Below are 15,449 nucleotides of genomic sequence, written 5' to 3'. Positions count from 1 at the left end.
TTTTTCCATTGTGATAAAGCATAAATATCATACCAAAAGATATTTTAATTGATTTAGATATTTCTTTCAATTTGGTTTTTCCACCATAATTTAATAACAGTGTACCTCAAAAGTTTTCAAATATTTGTTCAGAATTCAGTTTTTTGCCATAAATCATTGTCACAAGATGAAGCCGGGTTGGGATTTGGATTAGGGAAGACACCCAAAGCAACTGCATTATTAAGATATTTATTTATAAATGCAAATTAAATATTAACAAAATCTGACACCATTAGAAACAAAAAGATAAGGAAAATTATAAGGTTCCTAACATGGAACTATCAACAACAAGTAACTCAACGAAAAAAAAGCTCAAACATGAATTTAACAAATGGAATTTCAAACAAATGTGAATTAAGTCCTATCACCTATCAACAAAATAAAAGTATATGATCTACACCCCAACATAAACAAAGTCTTGAATGTATCATTCATATCACGATATTGAAATGCATATAAATTTGAATGTATCGATCATATAACGATATTGAAATGCATGTAAATTTGAATGTATCATTCATATAATGATATTGAAATGCATGTAAATTTGAATGTATCGTTCATATAACGATATTGAAATGCATGTAAATTTGCTCATATAGCAATAGTGAAAATAACATGAAACACATAATATATATAACTATTGTGGCGCCCATTTGATGTCCAAGATGTAACTCCCGTTCCACTCACTCTAGTCAATGGTCAGAGAAGCGCCCACACACGGTCCACCCCTCTCAGTCTGTTGAAGGATCCCTCGAGAGCCCTCACATTTAACACAGACCCGATGGTCGCAAAGCCCTGGTCCCTCACATCGAGAAAACCAGTACAGCCTTCCGAACCAACGTCACCAGACACAGCGTATACATCACAAGAAACCACACAGGGTTCTGTGACTCCACATCAAACCATGTATAAGGCAGCTAAAATTATAACAACTATACCGTGTAGTACATATGACATGGTTACGTACTTCTGCATTGATATATGTTGCGCATGCATGCACATGAATTCGTTACCCATTACATTAATCGTTTAATGCATGCAGCGTATAATTAAATTCAATTTGTCTGTTCAGCTACAACAAATAGCTAACTCGAACCAGACTATAGTATTTCTAATATGGCGTTGTATAACCTAGGTATTGACTATGTAGAATTTAGAATAAATTCTAAAACATCTAAAGTATGAAACAATTCTGTCATATAAAATGAATAAAATGAATAAAGAATACTTAAATTTCATTACCTCTACAGCTGGAGATTTGCTCCCGTAAAGGGGTAAGCTTCCTGACAAGACTCGTTTTAATGTAGCTCAATTATAGAGAATTTGCTCTATATGTATACTAGCTGTGACAGATATGGGCAGTATTTCAAATAACTAGAGTCGAAAAAATATACCACCCTTGGGTGACACTGTACGCGGCAACGAAACCCGAGTACATTTTTGATCACATATACATATTGATATAACTCGTACACAATTCCGTGACAGTCATCTTCATTTCATAAAAGGCACGTAATCCTGGAAAGTTTTAAATAACACAAATGAGGGCAATGAATCATATTTAATCCCCCTCCCGTAAAGGAAGCTGTAAGAGTGTCTCTTTTTACTCACCGTTTTTTCTCCCTAAATGAACTTGAAAAATAATGTATTCGTTTCATTTTCTATACGGGCCAAAGAACTAGGTAGAGTTGCAAACAGATGAACAAATTTTGGCAAATTCAAGGATTTTATCAAAATAATTTTTTCAATAAGGGACAAACTTCTGCTGTTCCCCCAGTCAAACAATTTCTTTACTTTCTTCAACTTTGTGAAATGACTGGTTTATGGACACGTTTTCTTTAGAAATTTCAAATACAAATAGCTTCTGATTTAAACATGTTGTAGTACAGACTTGGTACAGAGGCAAAGTCATTTAAAATCTCCATGGTTGTCTTCAAGGACAAAGGAGTACTGTCTAATAATGGAAGTGTCATCAGTGTAATGCCATAATTTGAACTCCATTTATTATAGAAAATGCCTGTAATACTTTTCTTAGAAATAACTAGGGTGCTAAAAGGTCTTCCTGGCAACCTCTCCAACTTAAAAAAAATTAGGATACATGCCCATTATTAATGACACTTTTTGATTTATTGCTTAATACTCTGAACCACTGACAAAGATTCCCAAAGTTGAAAGATTTCAGATCAATTTCCAGAAAACCCCATTTAACAGAGTCAAACACTTTTTCAAAGTCTATTAACAGGAGAAGACCAGATTCATTTTTTGCCCCAAGATCTTGCATCAGGTCATACAATGTTCTTGTATTTTACCCAATGAATCTCACTTTCATAAAGCCCTTTTGGCTATCACTAAACGAGGGGACTTTCTGGACCCTAACAGCAATGCTTGCTGAAGCAATCTTGTAATCTACATTAGGTAGTGAAATTTGTTTCCAATTCTTAATGAATTTTCTGTCTTTTATCTTCTTTTGGAATGCAAGAAATGATTCCCTGAGACTGAAATTCTGAACAATGCTGCATATTATATCCAACACTTAAACACCAAATGAGAAAGCTGCCTAGATCTTTCCAAAAGAATTTTTTTTAAATTCAACAGTAAAACTAGGCCAGGTTTCATTTTTCATAATTTTCAGTGCTAAACCACATTCCTCAAAAGTTTTCTTACTTTCACATGACCGTCTTTCAAAATCGTAAATTTGTTTTCAAGGTCATACAAATCTTTTCGGTGATTTAATATATCTTTCTGACCTGTTATCATTGTTCCATAATTAACTCTTTTACTGTTTTGTTTGTGTAATTTCTCTTTTCAAGGTTAAGGAAATATTTTAGTTTTTTTTCTCACCAGACTCATACCACCTTGCTTTTGATCTTAACATTACAACTTCCACCTGTTTTTCTCTCATTTCTTCTAAATCTGCTTGTTTTTGTTTTCATTTCTTTTGTAAAAGTGGGGTTATTATTTTGATTCAATAAAGTACATAAGGTCTTTATTTCAGCTTCAATTTTCCTGAAGTTCTGTATCTCCTGTTTTGCTTTAACTTGTGAATAACTGATTTTGATCTTATAATCATTTTAAGGATTTTCACCCCCCCAAAAATGATCATTACAAGTTAATTTCACCTGGAGTGATTTTTTCTTATTGCCTTCTCAATACTATTCTGTTGTGTTGGATATACATCTTATTGCCAACTGAATTTATTCATTTCGCTTTAATAGCTTTGAATTGAATTTCCAGTACCCAGGACCTTTGCGTACTGCAGATATCGATAATTTTAGTGTTACTGCTGATTGATCTGTTTTACAGCAAAGAATAATTGATGAATCAACACAATTTGAAAACATGTCCTCTGAGATTAAAAAACAGTCCAATCTACCATGTTTCGCAAGGTTTGGCTGTCGCCAAGTACATAATAGAATGTTAGTAAAACTATCAAACTATTTTCACACAACATACAAGTGAAGCACAGCTTAATATTTTAATAAATTACAGACCCAGCATTTTAAACAACAAATGCATCATGCATACTAAAATCTCTTTTCAGTTTGCATCAGAACTTCAACTTTGGGTCACACTTTATCTAGAAAGTCAATATAACGAGTAAAATATTAATTGTGGAGGATGCAGATTATGAAATATTTTTGTCATATATATATATATATATATATATATATATATATATATATATATATATATATATATATATATATATATTCATTAAACCACACCTGTCACCTTATGGCTCTAGACTCTTCCATGAATTAAAACATTGACCTAATGATGTAAAAACTGTAGGAACTAAAAAAAATTACATTGACATGGACATTACTTACTGTGTCTGAAATTATTTCGCAGTCAGATTCAAAACGCACAAAAAGTCACATTGTTATGTATATTTAGTCTGCATTGTTTTTGTTGTATTTTTGATACTTTTTTTTTTATTTCATTATATACGGTTGGGTTATGTAAAAGTGCGTGTGTGTGATTTGGATTTTTAATGCAGCATTAACAATTTTTCAGTCATATCGCTACGATGTCTGCAGTGTGTCAGTTTATAGTAATGTCTAGCACTGGGGCATCATGTCCCACCCAGTCAAATTATCCCGACACCAGGCCGACCAGTCACACTTTATCTAGAAAGTCAATATAATGAGCAAAATAAATCTAAATCTGCAAATTGTACGAGGTGATGCTAACCATATATTTAGCGCTATAAGCTTTTCAATTCAGGAAGCGAACAGAGCTACAAAATTTGCCATAATAGTATTGTCAGGCACATGACCTCCACAAAGGCAACTACCTTAACAACAATGTAAATAAGTATGCCTGTAATGTAATATGGAGTCCAATACTGTTTGGGCAATTGATGCCAAGGTTATGGGTGCAGCATCACTGTAATCCACAGACATTTATATGTATAGTGCTAGTGGATCAAATTCCAAATGACTTAAAAAAACTGACCGGTTCAGGTACCCAGCATCCTTTTCCTTGGACACTTTCACTTAGTCTGGAATTTATTTACAAAACCTTGCAAATGACCATTTTACTGCAGTGTTGGCTAACTGCTAAGAAGAAGCCTTAACATTAATTAAAAATTGGTTTTAGTGGAGGAAGCATCAGCTAGCTGACTCTGTTCCCCCACCGTTTAGTGACCCGTTATATGTATGATATTTCACTTGTAGGCCTTAAGAAGACTTAAGTGTATTACCAAAAGAGCCTATTAATGACAAGAAATCATTTAATTGTGAGGGGGAAGAATCAGCTAGCTGGAGGGAAACATTCAACTAGCTGCCCCCTCCCCCCTTTAATGTTAAGTGACCTATTACATGTACAATATTTCACATGTGGGAATTAAGCTTATTACCAAAGTAAAGAGTCCATTAATGATAAGAAACTAATTGTGGGTGGGGTTGGGGATAAGAAATAACTAGGGGGAGGGAAACTAATTGGTGGTGGCGACAGGGAAAGAATCTGCTAGCCTATTCTCTCCCCATGGAAACTTTTAGCAGGGGGAAAGAATCAGCTTTTACAACGGTAATGGTACATCAAATGATCAAGAGCTGCAGTGTCTTAGTGGTCAGTGCAACAGATTCATTACCAAAAAGGGTGTGGGTTCCAATACTAACCTTGGATTCTGCCTGCGTCAGCTGCTATAGTGTCTTTGGACAAGGCACTTTACTCTGACCACCTTGGCATAAAATAACCTACTTCTATTGCTGTGCTGTAAAACACCAAAAAAAACCCACAAAAAAAATCCACAAAAAAAACCCCATCAAATGACATCGGATAAAAAGATGACTTAAAATGTGTATATTATCTATTTTACCTTTCATGTGCATTTACTTATTTATTTTAAAAAGACAGGACTTAAAATGCCTCCTAAATTACTCTGAATACCTGGTAGTCTCATTAACATCCCTCATATGAGTGCTCATTGTGTGAACCATGTCAAATTTTGTACACAAAAAATAAATGATACTGAATGTTATTATACTGAGAAAATCTCAAATTAAACATAGTTTGTCTGCTGTAATTCAGGTCAATTGTTTCATCTATTAGGTGTTTACAAAACAAAAGAGAAATGGGTCAAATCAACTCTTGTGTGATTATTATCCTTGTAAGGGTTTACAGTATCAGTTGTATTAGTTATGACTCTTCCATGTATGGAACTCTAGATGCATCAAAATTACTAAAAACTTAGAGTTTGTTAAAGAAAACATTGTTACAATGATTCAACATAGATATATTAGTTGCTTTTTGCATTTTTGACAATAGTTCTAAATGCCATCTCCACAATGCTATTCATAATATATTTAGTTCCTGGCACATAGTACACTAGGCAGACAATGCCTTTTAAAAAATACATTCTAAGATGATCACCAAAGCTAAGTTTTGGCTTCCATTCTTCTCGGAAGGCCTCCATGCTTAATGCAATAACTGCTTCTGGGGATAAAACCCAAGAACATGATCTAGCAAGTGCTGAGCTCATCTGTGGAAAATCCTTAGGTGGATCTTTAAGTGCTGGAACTAGGAGTTCCTTTTCAATATCTTTGCAAAGTTTGTAGGCCAACTTGTAGCCATCACGACAAATGTTGTACTCGTCTCTGACACCAAGGCAATACCCTATCCATCTCCAAAAATAAACGTAGTCATCTAGATCAGCCATTTTGCAGTGAATCCCAAACTCAGACGGGTACATGATGATAGCTCCAAAAAATCCACTTTGTACAATAGCCATGTCATACTGTGATAAATATATTTTGTTGTCATGCCGAGCAGACGTAATATTTTCTCGAACACGGTTATGGATCTGTCGAACCGATTTTATCGATTTTTGTGCCACCGAATCAGGCTTGAATATGTTTCCGTAATGCCATCGAAGAATGTGTATATAAGTCTGTAAATAACGTGCAAATGCTTTCTTTGGGGTATCAGATTGTTGTGTGAATACCAACACGTCCAGGAGATTTATCACACTCAATCCAACAACAAGTGAAAAAAACATAGCTAGTGTACAACTCCATATATTGTTTATAAAGAACTGTCTTCCCTTGTCAAACTTGTTCTTGTCAAAGTTATCTGGTGGCTTGTATACTATATCTATGTCACCAATTTCTCCGATGTCTAATGCACCTTTTTTGAATCTTTCAAGCTCCATTGTGTTTTTAATCAGCCATTCAGTTCAGTGCTGCTGACAAATTATAAATATCAGTCAATCTTCAATCATTATATTCTTTTTGAGAAATGTGTCATTCATTAACTTGAGTGCAAGTAATTGCAGTTCTGCTGAGTCTTCATTAGTGTAGCTGGGGAAAGAGAAAAAAAATATCAATGATTAGTCTGATCTTGAAATATCCTTATAACTATCTAGGACCAAACTGACCTTGAAACATCCTTATAACTACATCTAGGACCAAACTGACCTTGAAATATCCTTATAACTACATCTAGGACCAAAGTGACCTTGAAATATCCTTATAACTACATCTAGGACCAAACTGACCTTGAAATATCCTTATAACTACATCTAGGACCAAACTGACCTTGAAATATCCTTATAACTACATCTAGGACCAAACTGACCTTGAAACATCCTTATAACTACATCTAGGACCAAACTGACCTTGAAATATCCTTATAACTACATCTAGGACCAAAGTGACCTTGAAATATCCTTATAACTACATCTAGGACCAAACTGACTTTGAATCATCCTTATAACTACATCACAGACCAAACTGACCAAATCATTATTCCATCTGATAGTGTAATTATTAATACTAATATTTTGGTTCTTTGTTTTATAACTTTTCCTCACAAGTCACTGTAACAGACAACCAGTCTACAATTCCACTGTATGTACACCCATCCCATGTATACAAAATACAAGAGTGTTGGACAAGTTTCATCTGAGATGAACAGATAGGTGTTATCTATTGGACCACATAAGATTAAGACGGATTACAATTTATAAGATAAACATTTATTCAGCTATCAATCCAGTAACAAATGGATTAATGGATATTGATGAAAAACAAAGAAGAAACAATTAACACTTTGCATAAGTTTACATAGGTGACTAGGTAATATCAATAATTATTAAGCATATTCTCAAACTTTATTTAAATCCAGTAAATTATTCTAATTATTCTTCTAACTCAATTCCAACAATAAGAAATAAGTTATAAATTATCTACTAAATGAGAATTTTTTATGAATATCCAAAGTATCAGACCATTGATAAATCAAGAAATGCATTGAAAGAGTTGATCTCTTAAATTGACTGCATCAGTGGAATCCATCTTCAAATTTGACATGGAACTGAATCAGAAAACAGAAAGTTGCATACCAGGTATGTATCATAATGTATCTTCCTCTTTATATTTTGTGTCTATGATCTGAAATGCACAATTTGGCTAAATTTGGTACCACAAGAAGAAAAAAATGAGATATTGATTTAAATATTTTTTACCTGTTTATTAGCTTTTACTTAATACATGTATCATGGACATGTTTTGGCTTCAATAGTGTGTATTTCTTATCCAGAACATGATCCAATTATTTTAAAAGACAATAAATATGATTAAATGTCAACATGAAATTTACACCACTGTGTTCTATTAGGAGGTAAGAGAATCTTGATTGGTTTTCAAAAGGATTCTGCTACAGGTGTAAACAGTACTTATTAGATTACTGTGAAGTTGAAACAGATATCTGAAAGTGACTCAGTTCAGCTTTAATGTTAATAAAATATAAGGAATAGTTTTTTTTTTGGCAGTTATCATATAAATATCCACAACTCTGAAATAACATACTAATTTCAGAAATAAACAACAATACAATAATTAACATTAGTGCTTCAATTATACTGTCATGTTATTACATACTTAAAAAGTAACCCCTATATCCGTATTGATATGTTACTGGGTTGGAATCTGATCACACCAATTCACCTATTATTATGGTTCACCAAAATGCCAAATTACAAAATGAACTCATTAATTAACAGTGTTCTAAACACTTCTGGTTATTTTAAAATAATCCATTTTGCAATCTGATGCATTGTTTACCCAAGATAGTAGATACATGATGTAATATTCAACAATTCAGTCACATGATAAATCCAAAGATGCTCAAGTCACAACACCAACACAACCATTTCAAATGAGCTAAGTTGAATCTGACTGTTTCCTCAATATTGATAGAACTGATGATTATTCATTAGCATTGCCTGAGAATCTGAAATGTGAACAGGGGGTGTAGCCATGTTGTTCCATGTCAATTTACAAGTTGTACAACATATTATATGATACAGGCATATACTGTATAACTAACTCAAAAACCGAAAGGCTGGTCTAAAAATGGTTAATATGTGTACGGTAGTGATGTGTTTTGGACAGAAGTGTATGCAATAATTGCAATGTAATATGAATACCAATCAGACCCAAAACCCTAATATAATATCAATACAAACTTTGGAGGATCATTGTAGAGACTGGCCATTTAATTTTCTGGGAGATAGGGTAGCCTGGAATGTTTGTGACCAAAATTTCTAGCCTCCAAATATCTCAAAAACAGTCTTGTCCATTTTGCAGAAAAAAATACTTATAAATTTTCTAGTGGTAAAAACAATATCCTGCTTCAAAACAAAATCCCAGGTCACCCCCTTCTCCCCGCTTTACCTCCAAAACTTTAAATTGTCATTCTAGCTAACAGGACACAAAGTCTTACTAGATGTTACCTCACATACAGGACTAAAAATATGTCTGTACTGATTATAACAGTACTGCAAATTTCCAAACCATGAAAATCTCTGTCATCTTTAATCTGTGCATCTTTCATTCTAGTATGGGATTAGCTAACAGGACACAAAGTCTTACTAGATGTTACCTCACATATGGGACTAAAAATATGTCTGTACTGATTATAACAGTACTGCAAAATTCCAAACCATGAAAATCTCAGTCATCTTTAATCTGTGCATCTTTCATTCTAGTATGGGATTAGCTAACAGGACACAAAGTCTTACCAGATGCTACCTCACATACAGGACTAAAACTATCTGTACTGATTATAACAGTACTGCAAATTTCCAAACCATGAAAATCTCAGTCATCTATAATCTGTGCATCTTTCATTCTAGTATGGGATTAGCTAACGGGACACAAAGTCTTACCAGATGCTACCCCACATACAGGACTAAAAATATGTCTGTACTGATTATAACAGTACTGCAAATTTCCAAACCATGAAAATCTCTGTCATCTTTAATCTGTGCATCTTTCATTCTAGTATGGGATTAGCTAACAGGACACAAAATTCTTACAAGTTGTTACCTCACATACAGGACTAAAAATATGTCTGTACTGATTATAACAGTACTGCACATTTCCAAACCATGAAAATCTCAGTCATCTATAATCTGTACATCTTTCTACTTGAAACAAAAATATGTTACTACACAAGGGGCTGGTCATTTGACTGGGGAGGGGGGGGTCAGTAAATTTGTTTTATGCAAAGAATTCCATCCTCAAACAACCTGAACAAAATCTTGCACAGATTTGTAACAAAAACAAAAACTTTTATACCTATCATATTAGTTGCAAAAAATATATATTACATGTATATCTTGAGGTGAAAAAAACCCCAAACATATCCTCAAGAAAATTCCAGTCACACTTCCATCCCCAAAACTAAATTGTTGGTCCCAAACTCCTTCAGTACAGTCTTAATTAAAATACTAATACAGGATTTTCATATCATTTTTTAAAATGGCATACTGGACCTTTGGAAGTCGGAAGTATGTGTGTAAAGAAGCAAAATTTTTAATTTTGAGAATAAAATAAAAACAATCCTTACATGCATTTGAGCTCGCTAACCACAGCAACTTTTAAGGGCTACTGGTAATGTGAATACTGTAGGCTTCATAGAGTGGACAGTTGTGGTGTTGAGAACATAATAAGTGGGAAATACCTAATTATTTACTGAAAAGCTGTCAATGAAATGTGAAGGTACAATCTGTTTTGTTGAAAAGATGTTTATAAGACCTAGTATAGTCAATCTGACATTGAATTTTATGCCCAGTACATTGTGGAATAGAGACGGAACTGAGAAGGCACTTCTTCCATGGCAAGATTGTGGTTCAAAAAAAGAAAATACAAAATTTTAAGAAAATTCCAATTTGAACAGGCAAGATATTTTAATCAGCAGCTGCATACTTTAAAGGAAGTCTCTTTAGTTATGTTGGATGTTGCGGTTGTTGCTAAACTAAGTGGACAACATGATCAGTAACAAAGAATATGACACATTATACATTGTTTTTCTATAGTGGATTCTACGGTGTGTCAAAAATGTCACATCTCTGGAAAGAGTTAACACTTATTTGTAGATTTAGTTATATACATACAAGTGGTACTTTAGTGACATTTTAGATATTTGTGATAAATAGTTATTGATCTTGTTTTGTGAGTGATATTTGAATACTTGTTTTTTGGGTTCATTATCGCACAGAGTAGTCATTTTCAAAGACACAGGTGCAGCTGGTGGTCTACATTGGCTACAAAGTCAAATACTGACCTACTACTATGGTAAAGTTGATGTGCAACAGATGATCTAGAAAATACTGTGTTGTTTAACTGTATGGATCACTTTATGGTAATTACATGAAATGTCAAGTGACAATGAATTTTATGGATCCAGGCTGATTGGGCTTGGTAAATGTCTTCCCCTGCTTATATCAAGTACCTTCAACATCGCCTATGTTGTCACAGTGTGGTTATAATACTAAAAAGAAACTATGGAATCAACTGACATTAACAGACCAAGGATATATCACCACTGTATGAACCCTCTTTTTGGAGCCTGGAATGGAACGTATGAGAACAAAGATGTGCAGTAAGTGTGTTACTGCTATACCATTCTGATTTCAAATTTCATGCAACTTAATCAGTGGATGGCTGGGATTTTCTTTCAAACCAGAATAAGTCAGACATAATTAGTTATTTTCTTTCTAAACAAACAGTAATTTTTTTAGCTGCCATCTTTTCCACAAATATCCTAGTACTAATATTAGTAACCCTACTCCTAACTCATGGACAGGGTACTAACATGAGCGTATACAGTATATGTCAATGGAGCAAGCCGGGTGTGATTCACACCACAGTGGCTTGCATCACTGCTTGCAATTGACCTGTCATACATGCATGTACTGTATCATAACTACAAGGGAGGACAATTGTCTCCTTGCTTGAATGACCTATTTAAGAATAAACGCTGATATTTCAAGCCACGCTTTGCATAGGTTAATAAATCTGGTACCGATATTAGCTCAGGCATTCGACTGTATCCCTATCAAAAGTTTGACTTAATATCATACCTTGAAGGAATGCCAAATAATTTTCCCAAAGCTACTGCTCTACATGGCCCTGATCACACCTGCCTAATATGCAAAAGCAAAGCCCTAAATGGAATACTACATTCTCATTGGCCAACTGAAAATAAATTATAAATAAATAAAGGACATCATTTTCTTTTAACCAGTTTTTCTGACACTCTTTAACTCAACATTTATTCAGGATTCACAGATGAAGATGATTTTCTGACACACTTAGAACTCACACTTGCATATTTGTCTGTTAAATTTGGTACATTTTTGTCATGTTTAGAAGCAGATGATTACTGCATGAAGAACACATTCTTCTTTTCTAGACAACCACAGGGCATCCCTTGGAAATATTTTTCTTTGCACCATGAAATTCGCCAAAATAAAAACATTTGGAGCCACTTTTCAGCCAAAGGAGCCATTTTATACTATGATGGTGGGACTTATAATATATGCATAATATTATATTGGCCCTATTTTTAATCTATATAAATATGACAATAAAACAGTTTTTACATGTTTTTATTACATTTCAAAGCACAAAAATAATTATTAAAAAATATAACAATACCATCATATACACGTGAAGTGCAATGTATAGCATATGAAATGCAAGAATGAATAAGAATGTTTCTTTATAACTGATAAAGTCTTTATCAACAATCATGTCAATGTCACTGACACTTAATCTGCCTCTTTTTTTCCCCAGACCATTTCTTAAATGTCTCTCTGAAATCAAAATTCTCAACATTGGGCCCATCAATAGAAATTCTCATTAAATTTTTCAGAGCAGATATACCCATAGAATTTTTTAAGTTTGTTTTCATCAGCTGCCTCAGATGCAGCTGGATATAAATCTTTGTTTTTCAGAGCCAGATTAGCCATATTCTTTCTGCTTGATACAGACTTGTTATATAAACTAAATTTGCAATTCTTCATTGATATAAGTGACTCAGTCCCTTTACCATCTATGACTGGCATCTTTGTAGTGGCATTCTGTGTTACTCAGTTAAGTTCAGACCACAACAACCTGTTATATAAGTAAAAAATCCCTAAACCACTAAGCAGTCAAAGTGCATCTCACACTCAGTTTTCAATAAACATAAATTAACAACATGTGCGAATAACACCGAATCTTTTTTCAGACCTGTTCAACGATAGAGTATATCCACCGGCCATTCCTTATTTCCAACTAATCACATTTAATTGCTTTTCAAAACCAACTGACAGCTTGCAGTTACCTGCAATCGTGTTCGAATTACGTCTTATCATTTACCGAAATGATCCACACACTGCCGCAGATAGTGACAACTGGTATTAAGTGGTTCGAGTCGCTTATATCAATCAAAAATAAAAATAAATTACTTTATAAAAATTTGTTACCACCAACTTTCGCCAGTCAGTAAAAATTAGCGCCACTTTTAAATTTCTTTCGCATTTGTCGCCAAATGCGAAGCCTAGTGGAGGCCCTGCAACCAGCAAGGAAAAGTCGAACAAATTCATTCTGTGCTTTTGGGTATTAACTTTTGTTATGGTTCTCTTCTTAAAGAAATCACCAAGATGTTCATCTTTCTCTTGTGTTTGGGTTTTCATAACATCTTCAGGGGTCAAGCTAGTCTTGAATTGTAGGGAGAAGTGACTTCTCCTTTTGAACAGAACAGGAGAAGTGAGATCTCAACAGTGAGAAGTGGACGCTTAATCATTGTTTTTAATACTCTCTAAAAGTTCACAATAATGGCACCTTGAAAGATCTCCAAAAGTAAACAACCCCTGTACATGTACATGAGGGCAAATGCAAATGTCTTCAGATTATACTGTTTGTCCTAATTTCTTTGTTGCAGATAAAACATTACCGCAACTATTCATACATAACATACTAAAATACATACAAATGCAGACATGGCTCCTTTATAGTCGGTATATGAACTAAACCCTTCTTTCCAACCAAATCAACACAGACCTGTGAGTGCATCTATTTTAGAAGGGGGGATTTAAGTAGTGTTAGCACTCACTTCAATTAGCTTCATTTCAACAGTCGATTGATGAGGTTGCAAATTTTTGGTTTATTTGTCTATATACTTATAGTAATTTTAGGCATTGGTTAAATAGAATCTGCTTCGCTGCTTTTCTCTGCATTTTCACAAATACAAGTGAAATCAGAAACCAACTTTTACCTTACTACTTTTCTCGCGAATTCCACAACATAGCATTGTCCCATACATTTTTTGACCTACATTATTGCATTTTAAAGTTACCTAGGCTTTGCTTTCTATGAATTGTTTATTTTTCTGAATATATTTGCACTATGATTTATGAGAACAGACAATCTTATAAAATCGTACTTCCCACACACACCAATGTATTTCCCCGTTACTGATTCACTTACAGTTTCAAACTAATTTTATGATGAAATAGTGTAGAAGAGGCAGTTAAAATATCCAGATCACCGATTCTGTTCTTAAAAAACAAATTGCTAGTTCCATACTACTGATAAAGTTTCGAAACACAAGTTTGTATGTTTAATCATCAAAGATAACTTGCCGAAATCGGGTAGTGATTGTTGCTAACTGACTCAGGAAAGGGCTAATGGTCAATCAGCTGTCAAAATACATGCCTGTAAATATACAGGAGTTTGTCAACGTAACTGATATAAAGACTATGCCTCTATAGCTACTGATGGCTTGATGGATACATTTCGCTACAACACAACACTAGATTTAACCAGGCTACGGCGACGGGACATCTAAAAATGTATGGTCATTTAATATACCTATAAAAAGATCACAGAGCTAAGTCGTTTTCGCTTTCCTAAGAGAAGAAGACGAAGTTTACATTTTTTAGGCGACTTAGTCGCCCACTTCGCCTGTAAGCGTGACACCTAATCTTTAGGGTAATCTTGAGTCATTGGTTGAGAGGTTCCTGGAATAATTACTTTTTCTTGACTATCATCATTTTACACATGGTAAATGGTTGATGGTGCTACCTGTTAATCCATAATGTTCTTGTTTGAAAATGGATAAATTCCATATTTTTTTAAAAGGGGTAGTTACATTTTCAGGAGACATTGCCTTCAAGTAGGGATTGCAGGTAGTTTTGCAATATCATATCTTACTACTTGTTGGCCAGAGTTCTTCCGCAAGAACAGCTGACATTTTCTATTGTACGTGATTTAAAGGGAATAGTTGATGGAAATAATACAAAGTCCACCCTCATATCGTATGGTAGACATAAGTCACATATATCTTTAACACTTCTTTAAAGACATATCTTTTCACCCAGATTATGTCAATTTGACATCCAGTTTAGTGTAGGCACTCAGCATCAAGAGGTTAGTGTTGGGACTGGTCGGCCTGATGTCAGGATAATGTAACTGGGTGGGTCATTGTGCTACATGATGCCGCAGTGCTAGACATCACTATAAACTGCCACACTGCAAACATCATAGCGATATGACTGAATTATTTTTAAAGCTACGTCAAAAATCCAAATCACACACACACACACACACACACACACACACATCCAATTT

The 15,449-nt window shown here is 34.1% G+C and overlaps 1 protein-coding gene across 3 annotated transcripts; it reads right to left on the bottom strand.

The window, feature by feature from the left end:
* Positions 1–214: 214 nt before the first annotated feature.
* On the bottom strand, positions 215–13,249 carry LOC149787771 (uncharacterized). 3 transcript variants are annotated; one of them, XM_089973967.1, is made up of 2 exons: positions 13,197–13,249; positions 215–6,845 (listed from the first exon to the last, which is right to left on the bottom strand). In XM_089973967.1, the coding sequence occupies exon 2, from the start codon at positions 6,695–6,697 to the stop codon at positions 5,786–5,788; it is 912 nt and encodes a 303-aa protein (XP_089830093.1). In that variant the 5' UTR covers positions 6,698–6,845; positions 13,197–13,249; the 3' UTR covers positions 215–5,785. The 3 variants fall into 3 exon arrangements, with proteins under 3 accessions (XP_089830093.1, XP_089830092.1, XP_089830091.1); XM_089973966.1 differs by having other exon boundaries at positions 13,162–13,244; XM_089973965.1 differs by having other exon boundaries at positions 13,068–13,243.
* Between the last annotated feature and the right edge of the window lie 2,200 nt (positions 13,250–15,449).

This window comes from Sinohyriopsis cumingii, chromosome 11 (assembly GCF_028554795.1).
Source record: "Sinohyriopsis cumingii isolate HCF-2022 chromosome 11, ASM2855479v2, whole genome shotgun sequence".
Taxonomy (NCBI): Eukaryota; Metazoa; Mollusca; class Bivalvia; order Unionida; family Unionidae; genus Sinohyriopsis; species Sinohyriopsis cumingii.
Note: the sequence above shows the minus strand (reverse complement) of the source record. Positions and strands in the feature narration are given on the sequence as shown.

What these genes read in the sequence shown, in the direction of transcription:
- LOC149787771 (XM_089973967.1), bottom strand. Translation starts at nt 6,697, where the DNA reads ATGGAGCTTGAAAGATTCAAAAAAGGTGCATTAGACATCGGAGAAATT.